The sequence below is a fragment of the Acinonyx jubatus genome, chromosome A1 (assembly GCF_027475565.1).
Source record: "Acinonyx jubatus isolate Ajub_Pintada_27869175 chromosome A1, VMU_Ajub_asm_v1.0, whole genome shotgun sequence".
Taxonomy (NCBI): domain Eukaryota; kingdom Metazoa; phylum Chordata; class Mammalia; order Carnivora; family Felidae; genus Acinonyx; species Acinonyx jubatus.
The window spans coordinates 150965107-150983051 of NC_069380.1; the positions used below are offsets into that span (position 1 = coordinate 150965107).

A 17945-nucleotide genomic window follows, 5' to 3' on the forward strand; every position below is an offset into this window, starting at 1 on the left:
CATTATTTTATTTTTATAACTAATACTTGGATTAAATTTTATATTTATGAACTCAGCCTAAGAATAGATTTAGAGATATTTTGAGAGGATCTTTGTAAAACTGAGAATATTATTTAACTTGGACTGTGTTTCTTTTTAAGTGCCTGCCATATGTTATGAGAATAGATTCCTTTAGATATAAGTGATATTGATATAATCTGATATCATAGATCTTCACCCAAGCGTGAAACAAAATAAAAAATTAATTGGGTGTGTAATTATTAGGTGTTAGCTTTAATCTTCTACTCCAATACAGAAAGCCAAATTATGGCTCAGTGCATTATTTTTTTCTGGGAAAATATGTTTCAAAAACTTTTCTGGTTGTTAACCTTTATAATTACTCTTCTGTAGTTCTGAAGATTGAGCACATTTCTGATTCAAAAGAGGAAATAGTAGTGGCTACTGCTGTTTATTGTGAAAAACTGAGTGATGGTGGTTTTTGATGATTACTTCTTGATGTTATGCTTCTCGTATACTGGCCTAAACGTTTGCTTGTATCCTGATTCCAAAGTCAGTTAGTTGAATATTTTAATAGAAAAACTATTTTAACTGTTTATTCTCCATATCTTCATTATTTTCTGGTATTAATAATTCCTTCATCTGGTTCAGTATTTCCCAGGGATTGCGCATGATGACCTTAATAAGAAATGTCTAATGCGTATTCCTGGGCACCATTCCTGATTGAGGACTCCATTTCTGAATCAGAATCTCTGGCAGGGAGATGAGATGGGAATCAAAACCCTGAACTTAAAAAATCTTTTTAAATGGAAAATTTCATACATACATAAAAATAAGAGAAGACAGAATAATGAACCCCAGTGACCCACCACCTAAGCGTCAACATTTATCAGACTTTGGCCAATTTCATCTCCTTGTTTTGGGCTGAAGTCATTTTTAAAGCAAATCTCAGACATTGTGTCATTTCTCTGTAAATTCATAAGTATGAAAAATGGATTTTTACCAAGCATTCGAGGTGATTTTTTTTATGGACCTTTGACATTTGAAGCTTCTTCCCTAATTAGAGATTTATAGTTTACTTTATTGAATAAATTGTTAATATGGATAGCCTTTTTCTTTAAAAAAGAAACTGAAAATAGTAGCTGATAGATTTTGATTAGGGCTTTACCAAATGAAGCATGGTTAAATAGCTTTTCCCTGTGTGATTCCTACAAGTAAAAAGCTCCTTTCTTAGTCCTGGGTGCTGCCTGGTAATGCTCATTGACTTAGTAAGTAAGTAGTTGTAAGGGAATATGTCAGAGTCCCGAGTGCATCTTTGGATCTATTTCATTTTTGTCTCCTGCTAAAAAGGGAAAATTTGAATATTCATATGTTGGGATTAATGTCTTATTAATATAGCTCATTCAAAGTGTTCATTCTGGTTAAAATTTGGGGCAAATGTGTTCCCATTGTGATAGGAATCAAAATGTGTAGGGATTTACTTTTTTCAATACGTAAGCATATATATTTCTTGATAAAATGGGAATGTAGCATTTTTTTTTTGGAATTGTGTATGTATCTGTATGTTTGTTAAGGATAAAAAATATAAAAATTTTTTCGTACTTTATATATTCCTGTAGGTACCTTCTAAGACATTTGTTTAATCACCCAGATCCATTAGACATTATGATACTCATTTTCAGAAGAAATCACTGAGACTGAGATGTTTGATAAATGGTAGCATGAAGAGGCTTAGGAATGTTTGACCTTAAAGCCATATACTCTTTTCATCACACATTTATGTACCATAAATGTGATGAAAATGCTGATGTAAATGTCTAGGTGGCAGGTGGGAATTAAATTAGATGTGTATTGAGCACTTGGGTGTCTCTTCTGTTTCCCCTTCTCTCCAGCCTCAGGATTGGAGCACCCCACCTTCAGAGCAGTCAGTTTTTCCATCATGTGGTAGATGGACTCCTAAAAATCACTGCAGTATGCCAAACTGGATGAGGAAAACACAGAACTTAAGGAAATGATGGGTTAGGAGAACACTACTCAAAAACTTGGTCAGTGGCATGTAAAAAGAAAGATAGGGAATCGATAAAAAAAGTTTCACACAATAAATGTGAAATACTCATATACTACAAGAAATATGGTGTATACCTAGGGAAAAACCCTTGTTTGCTTGAAGAAGCAAGTAGTACACAGTTGCAGGTTGTGTATTCTTGTGAAGTGAGAGGAGGGTTCTCTGACATCCAAGGGAAAGTTGCCACATTAGATGCAGTTAAGTGTGGCTAGCAACACACGTGTTGCACTGAGGCAGCTGATAGATGTTTCAGGGGTGTTTGTGTGTGTTTCCACATGACTTGTTTCAGGTCAGCACAGTTTTCTGTGTTCACCATGTTTCTTATAGATGAAATCACATAAGCAAATGTGAAGTCCACATAACAGATTATGGATTATTCACATTATGCTCTCTGATAGGTCAGTTGCATTGGAACAGTTTTGTGATTTCAAAACCAGTGTTATAGCATAACTGACGATACTTGATCCTTTTCTTTACATCTATAATTACTTCTCTTGTCATCTCTTCCAGTCTTTAAGTAGCATTTATATAATGTTATATGTATATACCATTTGTATGTGGCCTTAAATACCATTTATATGTTGCTGCCTCCCAAATTTATAATGTCAATCCTGGCCTCTCCTCAAAATTCCAGACTCATTTTTCTAGCTGCTCACTTGACACATCTCTTGGATATGTAGACATTTCAAACTGAGCTTATTTAACAGTCAACTCTTGGACCTTTACTGTAAAGCCTGTAACTAACTGTTGGAGGTGGAAAAATCAAGCCTGCTTTACACAAGCCTGACGTGTCTTGATGTATTGGTGCTTGCTGAAAGTGGGCTACCACCACTCTGTTGCTCCATTTGGGAGTGGCTCTGAAGGATGAGGACAGAGCAGTAAACAGCCAGCCCACTTAGCTAGTCATTTTATGTGGAGGGAGAAATGGTCTGAAGGTATGAAGTACATGTTTGAGCAGTGCTAATGACATAGTGGTCTGGCAGGGACTTAAATTCATCAAGACTAGAGACAAGAAAATTTGGGGAAGAGTCATGTTAATAGATAAAAGGATATGGGCACTAAGTGTAAGGGGACATTTCCCAAAACACTCTCAACAACTGGGAAATTAGGATGAGGCATCCACTAGATGTCACCTAGACTCTTCACTGCCAGCACAGTGCCATTAACAGTAATGGCAGGAATCGAGGCTATGCATGTGCCTAACAACATGAGCTCTCTCTTATTTTTTTTTAAGTTTATTTATTTATTTTGAGAGAGAGAGACAGACAATCCCAAGCAGGCTCCATGCTGTCAGTTCAGAGCCTGGTGTGGGGCCCGATCCCACCAACCAGGACTTGATCCAATGAACCAGGACCCAGTCCCCCGAACCATGAGATCATGACTTGAGCTGAAATCAAGAGTAGATGCTTAACCAACTGAGCCACCCCATTATGAGCTCCCTCTTAACAAGATGGATCTAGAAACTCTTGCTGCTGAATGCCCAAATAGCAAGGAGCAAAGACCAAAGGTAGTTGCTTTCCAATAAGCTCTTTAGTGGTAGCTTGATCCCAATCTGGATGTTTTACTCCAGAGTGAGTAATTACTGGAATTAATACTTACCTTAGCTAATGAGTTATTGTTGTTGTTATTGTTATTATTATTATTATATTGGAATTAATGTTGGAGTTATATTATTATTATATTGGAATTATTATTGGAATTAATACTTACTATTGTTATTATTATTATTATATTGGAATTAATGTTGGAGTTATATTATTATTATATTGGAATTATTATTGGAATTAATACTTACCTAATGAGTTTATGTTCTTAGTAGATCTACCAGACCATCATCTGAAGGCTGAAAAAATGCCTGCTGTGTCCACTGGGAAGCCTGCCTCAGAGGGACTTGTTTTATGTGAAGGAGGTGTAACAGTGGGCACACAGTCCTAGGATTCCCTGCCCTTACTATAAACCACATCACCTGAATCAGCTGGCTTACTACAATAATGGGATGGCCTGATAAAGACTCAGCTAAGGTGCCATCTCAAGGACCACATCTTGTAGGGTGGGGGTGATCTAGTATGTGTCCAGTGGCTGATAACTGGTCAGTGTCCACAGTACCTAGGCTACATGGGCTCAGGAGACAAGAGGTAGAAAGTAAGAGTGGCCCTGTCTCCATCACTCCCAGTCACCAATTGCTAGAATTTGTGTTTCTCATTCTCATGCTTTAGGTTCTGCTGGATTATAAGTTCTGGCTCTGTCTGGGTGAGGGGCTGTCCACCAGGAGTCGCACTGGAGGCTCTGCTGAACAATACCTGTAGTTTTGGGCTTCTCATTCCAGGGGCCCTGCAGGCAAATAAAAGAATTACAGTATTGTCCCAGAAATACTTAGTCTTGTTTACTATGAGGCACTAGGGTTGCTGTTACCCTTTGAAGTAGAGGTATTGATGGTTGGTGAAACTCAGGATTTCTTGGTGCTTCCACGCTCATTGATAACTATGTTGACTATTGCCTTTTTGTGAATACATTTTAAATCTTTTCTTTCCAGCCCCAGTGTTGGCACCAAAACGACTCTATCTTATGCTGACAGAGGTGATCATGATTGACATGAAAAAGAGTGACATCATCTAAATTAGAACTTGTATTTTGAGTTCTATTCCTTTAGTTTTGGTTCTTTTTTCTATGAATTGTATATATGCTTGCTAACATAAAAATAAAATTGAATTAAAATGAGAATTTAAGAGCATCAAGACTTTATTCTAAAAGATCTAACTTCATGTAATTTTTAAGCATTTATCTTAAGTGTTTAGATAAAAATATTTTCCATGTGAAAAATACATACAGACATGTGTATACATGTATATATGTATACATATGTATATATGACTATCAAAAAGTATTGAATATAATAGAAAATGCCCTCCTTGACCTGACATTTGTCTCCCCATTTGTTTCTCAAGGCTCTCGCCACTTGTCACTTTGTGCTGTCCTCAGAATGATTTCATAAAATCCACTCTATTACTTTTTATGTCCATGCCTAGAATGTTCTCCCTCATGTCGTTTTCTACCCTCTACCCCACACTTCTATTCCCCATTTGGCTTGTCCGTGTTCAACTTCTAAAACTTTGGGTTTGTCTTCCTTTTTAGATTTATCCGAGACTGTCGGATAAATTTTTTTTAATGGATGTTTTGTACCATAGCATGCAGAAAAGTGGCTGGCATATATGAAGTATCAATGAATGAATTACATGTACCGTTAACTGATTATAATTGTTGTAATTTTCATATTTTGCATTTTTGTATTTTTATAAAATCTCTAAAAGTGTGAGACAAAAATGCATGGTTTTGAGTATTTCTTAGCAGTCATAACTATGTCTGGAGGAATGGAGAAGCTTCCTCAGAGTGTTAGAAAGTTACAGAATTAAGTTTATGGTAATTACATGAAAGCATTATAATTTTATCACTGACTTAAATCGGTCTGTTTTTATAAATAATTTATGCTCAATTTCAGATTGCAGAGGAGGGATCCACCATTTCATGTGTGGTGGAACGAACCAGAGGAGCTCTGGATTATGTGCATGTTTTTTATACCATCTCACAGATCGAATCTGAAGGCATTAATTACCTTGTTGATGATTTTGCTAATGCCAGTGGAACTATCACGTTCCTTCCTTGGCAGAGATCTGAGGTAAACCCTACCTTGTTTCCTTGAAAGTCTCCTGGAAAGCTTTTCCTGTTTGTTCTGTAATTTATTTGCAACTTCTTGCTGTTTAAGCGATGTAAAGTATTCAAGTAATTAGGTAAATATCATGGTCTAAAATTTTTTTTTATTTATTTATGCAAAATAAAAACTAAAGGTTTTGAATGATTATAGTATTAATATAGTTTTATAGTTTTATATCTCCTTTAATTCCTGTATAATAAAAATGGTATAGCTTGAAGGTTTGTCATTGTGGGTTTTGTTGTTGTTGTTGTTGTTGTTGTTGTTGTTATTACTACTGATACAACGGGAAACTGCAGAGATCTTAATGGTACTCTTCTAATCAGCCAATGAGGAATTCTTATAACTATAATCTCACTTTGTTTTTACACATGGAAAAAATGAGGTTGTTTTTCTTTGTTTTGAAAGTACAAGTGATCTCAAGTTTTATCAAAACTTTCTATGAACTATCGTCTCATTTCTGAATAGGTGCTCCAGAAATAAATGGCACTTCTTGTAAGTGACATCGAGGGGAGACTGTGTCCTCTACCAGAATTAAAAAAAAATTTTTTTAATGTTTATGTATTTTTGAGAGAGAGAGGTAGAGCACAAGCGGGTGAGGGGCAGAGAGAGAAGGAGACACAGAATCTGAAACAGGCTCCAGGCTCTGAGCTGTCAGCACAGAGCCCGACGCTGGGCTCGAACTCACGAGCTGTGAGATCATGACCTGAGCCGAAGTTGGATGCCCAACTGACTGAGCCACCAAGGCACCCCCTCTATCAGAATTTTTTAAAACATTCTTCTAGTCTACCATATTAGAATATTCACATCAGTATAATTTTTCATTAAAAATGTAGGTAGCTTATATGTCATTAGTGACACATAGTAAAATAACTTAAGGCTTGCAAATATAATCTTTGAGGAAATATCTAAGGGATTTAGGAGTTAATTGGTTGGAAAAGATAAAATTGAGGGAAGACTTAAAATATGCTTAAGATTTAAAGAGTTAACACTAAAGAATGATCAAATCTCTATAATTTGGGGAAGAAGGAGATTAAATAGTTTATAACAAAAATTCTCCAATAACAGACTGCAGATAGATCCATGGTAAATATTTTGCTGATTTTTTGGTAAAGTGAGGAAAATTATGAAAACTAAGCAAGTTTTCATAAGGCTAACAATGCTATTTAAAGAACTGTATTTTAATCTGATGTTGTCTTTTTCACTACTTTTCTGGATTTAAAGTATTCTTTTTTTTTTACTCAAGTAATAATGGTGGCATTATAGTAGTCACTTTTTTATGTTTCTACTTGGAAAACAGAGTTGGTCCCCCAGATTTTCCTTGGGAAATTTACCAACTATGAAGTGAAAATATAACCAGAAACCATTGTTTTATAAACACATTTTGGAAGAGATAAGAGTCAATCAGATTTTGGAAAATAAGCTCTTGCGAAGTTATATTTAAAATATTTTCTTCTATAATTTTTAGTTTCTTCAAGCAATAAGTGATCTTTTTTGCAAAATAGTAACATTGACTAGTGGGGTTGGTTTATAATACCATGTCTGCTAGATCTACACCAACCACTTAGTCTTACAAAGCCAGTGATAGGTAACTGTGAGGTCACTAATGCTCCATAATTGTGCTTTCTAGCACAAACAGTAGTAAGGTAGCCTCAACTTTGCTGCTGCCTTCCAACTATCTTGGGAGTCAGCTAACTAAATATACACATCTAATCACATCTAAAAACCTAGCTGCGAGGGAGTTAGGAAAGTGTGTGTGTGTGTGTATTTCCCTAAAGTACAGGAAAGTATACTGGAAATGTGTTTTTCAGTATTTTTTTTAATGGGCTGTTAGTTGTGAAATAAATTAAACAATTTATGATGAAGAGTTTAAAAATAGAATGGGGATGCCTGGGTGACTCAGTCAGTTGACGGACTTCAGCTCAGGTCATGATCTCACGGTTTGTGAGTTTGAGCCTTGCATCAGGCTTGCTCCTGTCAGTGCGGAGCCCGTTTCGGATCTTCTGTCCCCACTCTCTCTCTGCCCCTCCCCTGTTTTCCCTCTCTCTCAAAATAAAGAAATAATCGTTAAAAAAATAAAAATAGAATAGAAAATAGCAGAGTGTATAACATATAGTAAATAAAATAAACGTAAATATTATTTTTGTTTACTGTGTTACCATGTAAAAATACATTTATTTATACCTTGATAGGGCCTTCAGTTTCAAACCCTTCATTTCACTAAAATGAATGACTACTTTGGTGTGCTTTAACCCTTTAAAAATATTTGCTGCTTAATTTTGCATGTACATCGTGATGTTTTGGTGTTACTTTTTATAGCAACATTTGTTAGCTTGCTTTGTAGGGGCAAGATATCTGAAATCTTCAGACTGCATATTGTTACTTTTAGTGTAGGAACAACGACATGATTTGGGTAGTAGGTATCATTTTTGCCCTTCCCCTTGAGTATTTTGGATGTGCCGTATGTTAATTTCTTATTTAAAATTTTGATTAAAATGAACATTAAAACCAAATTCAGACCTACTAAATCAAACTCTTAAGAAAAACTACATTAAAAAAAAGTCCTCCAAACGGTTTTAGCCCAAAGATTAGTACTTTGGAGATTGCATTTGGAGTGAGAGTGCATTGTCAGAATGTTGTCACCCTTCTTTCTGGGAGAAACCAGGAAGGCCTCTTCATTCCTTTCTGTTCTCCACTTGCTATGCTAAGTGAGTCATCAGGGTCTGGGTCTTCTATCTCTAGAACAAATCTCAAATCCATCTGTTTTTCTTCATCTCCACTGTCACTGCATTATTCAGAATCTCATTCTTTCTTGTCATTCACCTCCTGTCTCAGCCCCTAGCATCCTTTCTTGCCCTGTCCACTCTGTTTATACTCTGCCCTGGTACTGAGTCTAAAACAAAATTCTCATTTTGTCCGTTTCCTGCTTATGATTCTTCCGTTCTCTCCACTGCCTGTGGAATGAAGTCCAATTTTTTTTTGGCATTTGAAAATTTATTACTGTCATGTTTTCACTATCAAAACTTATGATCTTGGTCTTTCTTTCTTCTCTTTGTGTAAGGCCAATAGAGAGACACTGGCTACTTCACAAATCTTAAAACAAACTCCAGGAATGTTACCAACAGCATGACCTTTGTGACCAAATCCAACAACCAGAACTTCATCATTTTCCTGGAACAGAATCAACAGTTTACTTCTGGTGTCAGCAACTATCACTAAAAATACCCGTTCATTACATAAAAAACTGGGAGAAACTATGTTAAGAACAGAAACTACAATAGACTAAAACTCTTACCTCAATAAAATTCAACCATCTTTGGATACAAAGGCTGTGATTTTTTTTTTTTTTTTTGCCGTGCTTGATCAGCTACACCCTGACACACTTCCTGATGGCAGAATTTGGCTGTTTGGCTGCGACCCCTTTTTTCCAGCATAACTCCCTTTGCATGGGTCGTGTCTTCAAAAGTATTGGCCTTCAGGGCTGTGCCCAACTGGGCTTTCTTGTACTGATTATGGCACTTCCATCTTGCCCATCCTGCTGGTGCTGTGGGCCTGAGAGTCAAAATTTTTTTTAGTGTTAGCATAAAAGGTCCCTTTGAACTGAGCTAATTATCTGTCTAGCCTTATCTCCCACACCAATGATGGTGGTCTAATTTCAGTTTCCCTGTATGCCTTATTCTTTCACACTGGGTTCCTCTACAAGTGCTGTTTCTTTTACTCAGAATGTCCTTCCTGTTATTATTTACAACCACAACTAACACATTAAGACACTTAAAACGTGTCTGTTGTAAAATCGTTAGTAGGTAAATTTGGTTGTTCTTTTTATGTGTACTTTGTGCATAACCCTATTATGACATTTTACATTGCATTTGATCAATTAATATCTTGTTACATTTTTAATATATGGAATATATTAATTAAATACTATAATAACTATATTTAATGATTCAAAACCAGACCAGTAACCTACTAACTAGCAGTTTACATTGTTTTAAATGTTTTCCTTGTCATCTCTTTCCTACAATAGCCCATGAGCCTCTTTGGGATTGGGGCATTTTCCAATCTTGGCACATTGTGGGTGTCATGGCATGCTTATTCAGTTAATAAAGGGAGGGGAATTGTTTTTTCACTTCAGATTTTGACTTAAATTTTGTAGAGCTTGGCTGAGTTATTGCTACTTTTTTGGAAAGATTACTTACACCAGATTTTCAAAGTCCGTTTTGAATTTCTTTTTAAAAATGCTACTACTAAGAATGTCAGGTGTTCCTTAGGCAGGAACTAGACATGTATATGTTGTCCGTTCAACTGCCCCCTGCACATCCCATCAGATAACATGCAGTTCCTTATTTATGAACTTTGTACCCTGAGGTTGGTCATACCACTGTCATTGGTACAAGCAATATATGATATTACATTGATACATTAATATGTCATGTATGGTATGATGTTAATACATCAATATGGTATTTTCATTTTATTTATTTTATTTTACTTATTTTTTATTTGAGAGAATGTGAGCAGGAAAGAGGGGCAGAAGGAGAGAGAGAATCCCAAGCAGGCTCCACACTCAGTGCAGAGCCCAACGTGGGGCATGATCCTCTGACCCTGGGGTCACAACCTGAGCTGAAATCAAGAGTTGGTTACTCAACTGAGCCACCCAGGTGCCCCTCAATATGATATATTTAGACAGAAAGTGTTCATACTCGGCACCCATTATTGTTTAAGAATTCATTTCTCTGGTCCTTCTCTGTCTGTGTTTTAATGTTTAATAAATAGATCATGTTAGGTGTTGTCAGTACAGAGCCTGCTTGGGATTCTCTGTCTCCCTCTCTCTCTGCCCCTTCCCTGGTCACCTGTGCATGCATGCTTGCATTCTCTGTCTCTCTCTCCCTCAAAAGTAAATAAACATTTTTAAAAAAGGAAGTGGATCATATTAAATAGTAATTTCAATTAAATATAATTTAATTGGCTATTTTATTTTCTTCTGGAAAGTGGTAAGTAATTTCTGTATGCCTCATTGCTTCATGCCTCTGGATTTTTACATTTATAGGTTCTGAATATATATGTTCTTGATGATGATATTCCTGAACTTAATGAGTATTTCCGTGTGACGCTGGTTTCTGCAATTCCTGGAGATGGGAAGCTGGGATCCATCCCCACCAGTGGTGCAAGCATAGACCCTGAAAAGGAAACAACAGATGTCACCATCAAAGCTAGTGATCACCCATATGGTAACCAAGCCCTCCTGGAAGAAGAATGCTCTCTTCTCCGGGTATATTTGGTCTAGTTAAGAACTTCTGAAGGGGTATTTTGCAAATGATTGCAATTGAACTTCTTTGGGTCCTCTAACTTGTGGGCTCTTGAAATTCTAAGCTGCCATTTTGAGGGACATTGTTTATAAAAGAAAATACAAAGATCAATTTCTGAAGTTTACAAATATATTTTGAAAGGTATATACAGGATTATTTAAAACAAAAAAAGTACTTTCATTCATGGCTTTCAAAATTTTTTTATTTAAAAAATTATCTTCTAGTGATATGTTAACAACTAATTAATTGAAATACTTTGTAATTTATATTTTACTGGCTTAAAGAAGTGAAGTTATCACTGTTTATATAATTTCTTTTTGTGCTGCAAAGTGATAATTTTCTTAGTTGTGGAGTTATCACAGATATCTGTCCTAACAAATTGAGACTGTTATTCTATATTGAAAATTAATAGTTTTGGGGGGGGGAATAAAGCAAGAAAAATTAGTAAGAGTTCTGTGTAGGGAACCTGAGAGGCTCTTGAACTCTGATTTTACAGTTAAATTTTTCTTAAATGGGTTGCAAATCCTTTAGGGAGGCATTTATTATGTTCTGCTCTAAGTTTAAGAATGAATTCTAGAGACTCAAATATGAGAATCTTTGGGTAGAGACAAAGAAAATTTTAACTTATATTGAAAACTTAACACATTCTGTGTCAAAAGCATGTTAATCAAATCTTCACTGAAGTCTTTCTAAATGAAAGCTCTCCGAATTTTATTCTGGTGGCCAAAATAATTGTGCAAGATTGTTTCAGATGAATTCTGAAGATGTTTCAGAAGAAATTCTTCCACAGATCACTGGGGTCAGAATGGCTGTCTGTGTCTTGCAGGCTTGCTGCAGTTCTCCACAGGGCTGCCCCCTGAGCCTGAGGACGCGATGACCCTGCCTGCAAGCAGCATGCCTCATGTCACCGTGCAGGAGGAAGATGGAGAAGTGAGACTATTGGTCGTCCGGGCACAAGGACTCCTGGGGAGGGTTCTGGCGGAATTTAGGACGGTGTCACTGACAGCATTTAGTCCTGAGGACTACCAGGTAAATCACTTAATCCTTTGGAAGCCATATTTATCAAAGAGACTCAGTCCTTCCCTTTTGGGAGTGGAAGAGACTTGCACTGGTCCCCTGTTACACTCAACCAGCAAAATAAGCGCTGATGGATTGCTCTCTAGCCTGTTGATTTCTACAAATTCAAGTACTTCAGTCCTTTAACGCCTGACACTTAAGTAGCTCTCAGACTGATAATTTCTCTTGTGTCTTATATTTGTCATAGTGTTCACTTATATTACTTATTTTAATGTCACAGATTTTGATATATAGGGAATATATTTAAAATTCTATTTCTTAAACGTTTTATTTTTTTAATATTTTAAAAAGTTTATATTTTTGAGAGAGGGAGAGAGAGAGAGCGATCAAGCACCAGTGGAGGAGGGGCAGAGAGAAAGGGAGACACAGAATCTGAAGCAGGCCCCAGTCTCCGAGCTGTCAGCACAGAGCCTGATGCGGGGCTCGAACTCAAGAATTGCGAGATCATGACCTGAGCTGAAGTTGGATACTCACTTGACTGAGCCATGCAGGCACCCCTCTTTCTTCAACATTTAAAATTTTTTTAATGTTTATTTATTTTTGATAGAGAGAGCGAGTGCATGAGCCGGGGAGGAACAGAGAGAGAAGGAGACACAGAATCTGAAGCAGGCTCCAGGATCTGAGCTGTCAGCACAGAATCTGACTTGAGGCTTGGACTCACAAACTGTGAGATCATGACCTGAGCTGAAGTCAGACACTCAACTGACTTAGCCACCCAGGTGTCCCTTAAACATTTTAAACCCTCTTGTATGCTTCCATCGAACAGGTCCAAAATTGTAAAGAAATTGTATATCCATGTCATCTCCATTTGAATTATATTTTTCTCCAAGTGAGAAGTAGTGTGGCACTGGCAAACAGAAGCTTGGGATTTTGAGCTGGACCAGACTGGGTTTCAACTGGTCTTCTAAATGTGTGACCTTGGGAGCCTCAAATCTTCCTAACCTTAGTGTTCTTATCATTAAGAGGAGACCATGTCTCCTGGGCAGAATTGCTCTGAGGATGGATGGCAGCATTTTAAGTGTCATGTACTATACATGGCACATACACAGTGACATTGTTACCGCTGCCTATTCTTATTATCACCAGTATTTGTTCATATTAAGCAAATGCTCATGATTTCTTCTTGGCTGTACTTCTCAGAATGTATTTTCTATCCTTCAACATCTTTATTTTCCCAAAGAGTCCTCTTTTTAAAATTTAATATTAGGGGCGTCTGGGTGGCTCAGTCAGTTAAGCGGCCGACTTCGGCTCAGGTCATGGTCTCGCGGTCCGTGAGTTCGAGTCCCGCGTCAGGCTCTGTGCTGACAGCTCAGAGCCTGGAGCCTGCTTCAGATTCTGTGTCTCCCTCTCTTTGACCCTCCCCCATTCATGCTTTTTCTGTCTCAAAAATAAATAAATGTTAAAAAAAATTTAAAATTTAATATTAGTTTCCCTCCTTCTTCCTAATAAGACCTGCACAATAGTTTGGAGTTCAGTAATTTGTATATAGTTTTCTGTTCAAACCTCAGAAACCTTGCCTAATTGAATTCAATTAATTTTGGCTGTAGTCCAGTGGGCAAAGTGTTCTCAGATTTCTTCTTTCTTAGACTCTTTTTCTTGGGCAAGTTCTATTTCTCTTGCCTTGACATTTATTGTATCTTTAATTAATTTGATATATAACATATTCCACAAGACATTACAGCTTAGCTTAATATTCTCTGCATTCTCTTAAAGAAATACTTTAGTCCTTATATTGGTGGTCTCCAATTTCCAGTTATTCTGGAAATCCCCAATCTCCAGTTGGATTATCATTTTCTTTAATAACCAAAACAAAATAAAGCAAAACCTATGCCCCTATATTTCATGACAGTCAGAAAACTACTACCCTTGAAGACATTTCTGATGATTTTTAGGGTACTTGGATATCCTGTTTGTCACTGGTTTTCACTTTGAACTGTAATCTTTGCTTTTCCCTGAAAACCTGATAACTTCTTCACTTCTCTATGATGGGTTAGCTCTTTCTGGTCTGCATTAGCATATAAAAGCAAGACTTTTTAGGCTGTGTGTGTGAGTATGCAAGTGTCAGGGGAAGGAGGGAAAGTGCCAGGAGGGATCCTCTACTGAAGAGGAGACAATTGCATATCAGATATCACTGTTCTTAAGCTTATTCTCATATACTGAGGTACACGTGGTCCCCACCATCCAGGTGCTTACTCCCAGCTCTTGAGAATGATATTAAATAGCTAATTAATGACTGAATCACAGTTACAGAAATGTTCAAGGTTGGTACTATGGGAGAGAAGTGGATATTGACATAGGGTAGTGGAGGTGGCCTTTTTTGGGGGAAGTGATACTTATGCTGAGTCCTGAAGTTTAAAGAGGAGAAAACTAGCAAACTGGATGAAGCGGGAGGGAAGAACTACTTGAGATCTCATGGTAAAATGGCATGAGTAAAATGGTTAAATGGTCCTAATGAGGAGCAGAAAGAAGACCAGTGTTTCTGGAATGTGGACAGATAGGTGTCATGATAAAAGATAAGGTAAACAAGGGCCTGAATCTTCCTAGGCCTTAGATCTTATGCTATATTTGTGCCTTATATTTTAATAGCGAGGAGAAGTAATTGAAAGGTGTTATATATTTATGAAAGATTATGAAACTGAACTGGGGAGAATGGATTGGAAGATATAGGCACTGGATGCAGAAAGGCCAGTAAGGAGTCCATTTTCTAGAACAAGGCAAAAGGTGTTAGTATTTTGGACTAGGTAGATCATGGTGTAGATGTAAAGAAGTAGGTGGGCTCAAGAAGTGTGTCAGAGTTGAAATAGCAGGACGTGAAGGTTGTTTATTGTAAAGGATAAAAAGAAGAAGGTGTCAAAAGTGACCCCCTAGTTCCAGGCATGAGCAACTTGCTGCTATATAATTTAGTACTGTGGAGAGGATTGGATAAGGCATAGATTTTTTAAGGGAAAATTGTGACTTAAAAATTCTGACAGAAATTATAAGAAAACTTTGAAGTAGGCATTAAGATTTAAGTTTAGATATAGGGGTTGGAGAGAGGAATTTAAGAGTTGGGATCATATAAATAATATTAAAAGCCTAAGCCTATGGTATCCTTGTCTAGAGAGAGTCTAACAAACAGCAGTTTTTAGAGGTCATAAGGAGACTGTTAAAATCAGTAACGAATACTAAAAAGGATGAGTTAGAAAGGTAAGGAAAAATGGCAAGTGTGATATGGAATACCAGAGAAGAACATATTTCTGGAGAGTTAATGGCTAATTGTGTAGGATATTACAAAGGTCAAGTTAAGATGGTTTCCTTAGACAGTCAAATATTATCTCTGTTGTTAACACTTGTAGAATTACTCTATTGATGATTACCCTCTAGGCAAAGTTAATTACTTCCTTCTTGAGCAAACTATATGTATTTTACAGCTGTTGTTATTCTATTTGAATTATTATATTACACAGTTAACATTCCTGATAGAATCTTCTCCATCTCGCTAGAGATTTGTCTTGGTTATTTTTGAATTCCACGCATTTAAAATGGTGCCATTGTACATGCTGTGCATTTGGTAAATATTTTTAAAAAGTAAAATGGGGCGCCTGGGTGGCGCAGTCGGTTAAGCGTCCGACTTCAGCCAGGTCACGATCTCGCGGTCCGTGAGTTCGAGCCCCGCGTCAGGCTCTGGGCTGATGGCTCAGAGCCTGGAGCCTGTTTCCGATTCTGTGTCTCCCTCTCTCTCTGCCCCTCCCCCGTTCATGCTCTGTCTCTCTCTGTCCCAAAAGTAAAAATAAAAAAACGTTGGAAAAAAAATTTTTTTTAAAAGTAAATAAAGGAATAAGTAAATTGGTACTTGGGTTTCTTAATTTAGCTTTAAGGCCATTAATAGCTCCTGAGAATGTAATATAGTTTGTCCATGCAAACTAACACTAGAAAAATTTGAACAACTTTAAGGTGTATTCTCATGTCTTGAGGGGACAGTGTTTGTTTTTTTAAGAGATAATGAAGATGGGAGTAAAAAAGGACCATAAGACTTTGAATTTAAATAACTTTTTGTTTTTCCTGTAGTATGTGAACTTTTGTGATGGGAGATCTATCTGTATGATGAATTGCACTTGCAAGTACAATCAAGAAAATGTTAATGCCCAATAGACTGATATTTATTGTTTGGAGAAATTCTCAGAATGAAAACACCAAAATGCTGTTGTTAGGCACTGAGTAATTACATTACTCAATGATATAATTTGAATAGGTCTAAATATACTTGTCAAGAGACATGTGCATTGAATTAATTTAGGAATTTGTGGTTTTCACATATTCAGATATCTCATTTGCCTTGACTATCTTTTTGATGAATAGCTAAACAAGAGAAATAAAAATCTATCTGCTTTATTTAGTTGTGGAGAATATTTGTTTAGAATTTGTATTGAACACTGTCCATATCCACCTAAGGATTTTGAGGTTTATATTCTTATTATGTTATTCTGTTTCAGTATTTACAACAATGTGGGACATAGTAGATACTCATTGTGCACATTAATATTCAGAATAATTATAATCTAATGGATAAATGTTTTGTTTGTATTTCAGAGTGTTTCTGGTACCTTAGAATTTCAACCAGGAGAAAGATACAAATACATTTCTGTTAACATCACTGATAATTCTGTCCCTGAATTGGAAAAATCTTTTAAAGTTGAGTTATTGAACTTGGAGGGAGGAGGTAAGCTGGTGACTCAAAAGTGTCATATATTTGCTTGTCCATTCACCTTGATGATAGTAGATTCTATTAAGGAAATGCAATCCTTTGAATCAATGTAACATTTTTTTTAAATGAGTGAATTATTAGTTTTTGGAAAGAGCACCCTGAAAATTAATAATTACTAATATACTAATAATTGTATGGTAGGCAGTTTCTGATGGAGAGTCCCTTTCTTTTATTGGTAAAAAGAAAATTTCCATCTTTCCACATAAAGTTAGTATATTGGTTTTAGAAATCAATATTCAACTCATAGTTTTATTTACATAGACTTTTGCTGTGAGGTTGGTTAATTCTGAGTTAATATTTCTAACGTTTATTATAAGGACACCATCGGTTCGTATTGTTTTTTCCCCTTTTATTACCCATTGGTCTTTTCCTAAAGTAGATGTGCTTTTAGCATGAAGTAGTATAATTGTTCTCATTCACCAAATCATAGTTGTCATTTGTAGTAGGTGCCCCTAAAATCACATCTTTCCTTTCTCCCAATTTTGGATTTTCATAGTAGCTCCTTCAGAGCTATTTCCACATGTAGCCCAGGTAAAAACTAGTCCTTTCAGTTAATTTATTATGAGGTGATTATCAATAAAACAGGTCAGCAGTACTTTGTCTTCAATTATGATATTCAAAATCTCCAATTTTCATAGATTTTTGGAGTCAGAATTCATTTTGTGGCAAAACCCATCTGCACTGGAGAGAGGCTATTTATAGTCTTTATCCCATTTGGATGAACTATTTATATAGATTTCTTTGCAGAAGTGTTAATGTATTTGATATTCAGGTACTGCTTGGGGTGTTATAGAATATATATGATGTGCATCATATTCCCTTTATAAATGTAAGAAATTGAGAGTTGGTATGGAATCAGCAGGACATTTTCTTCCGTTACAAAACATTGTATTATCATCTTTTTATTATCTTCATGTTTTAGTGAAGAAAGTTACAATACTGTATAAGCCATCCAAAGGGAGAGATTGAGTAAAATAGAAATATTAAAATTGTCTTTTACTGTGTAATGAGACTTTGGAGTAAGTATGCAGAATTTCCCCACATTTC

General features: G+C 36.3%; 1 protein-coding gene across 4 annotated transcripts in view; it reads left to right on the top strand.

The window, feature by feature from the left end:
• ADGRV1 (adhesion G protein-coupled receptor V1) overlaps positions 1-17945 on the top strand; it is a 556802-nt gene that overhangs the window by 85374 nt on the left and 453483 nt on the right. For all 4 annotated transcript variants that reach the window (XM_053224888.1, XM_053224896.1, XM_053224893.1 and 1 more), the window contains 4 exons: positions 5559-5735; positions 10819-10999; positions 11904-12106; positions 16724-16853. In XM_053224888.1, the coding sequence (XP_053080863.1) occupies positions 5559-5735; positions 10819-10999; positions 11904-12106; positions 16724-16853 (691 nt within the window). The remainder of the gene's footprint in view (positions 1-5558; positions 5736-10818; positions 11000-11903; positions 12107-16723; positions 16854-17945) is intronic.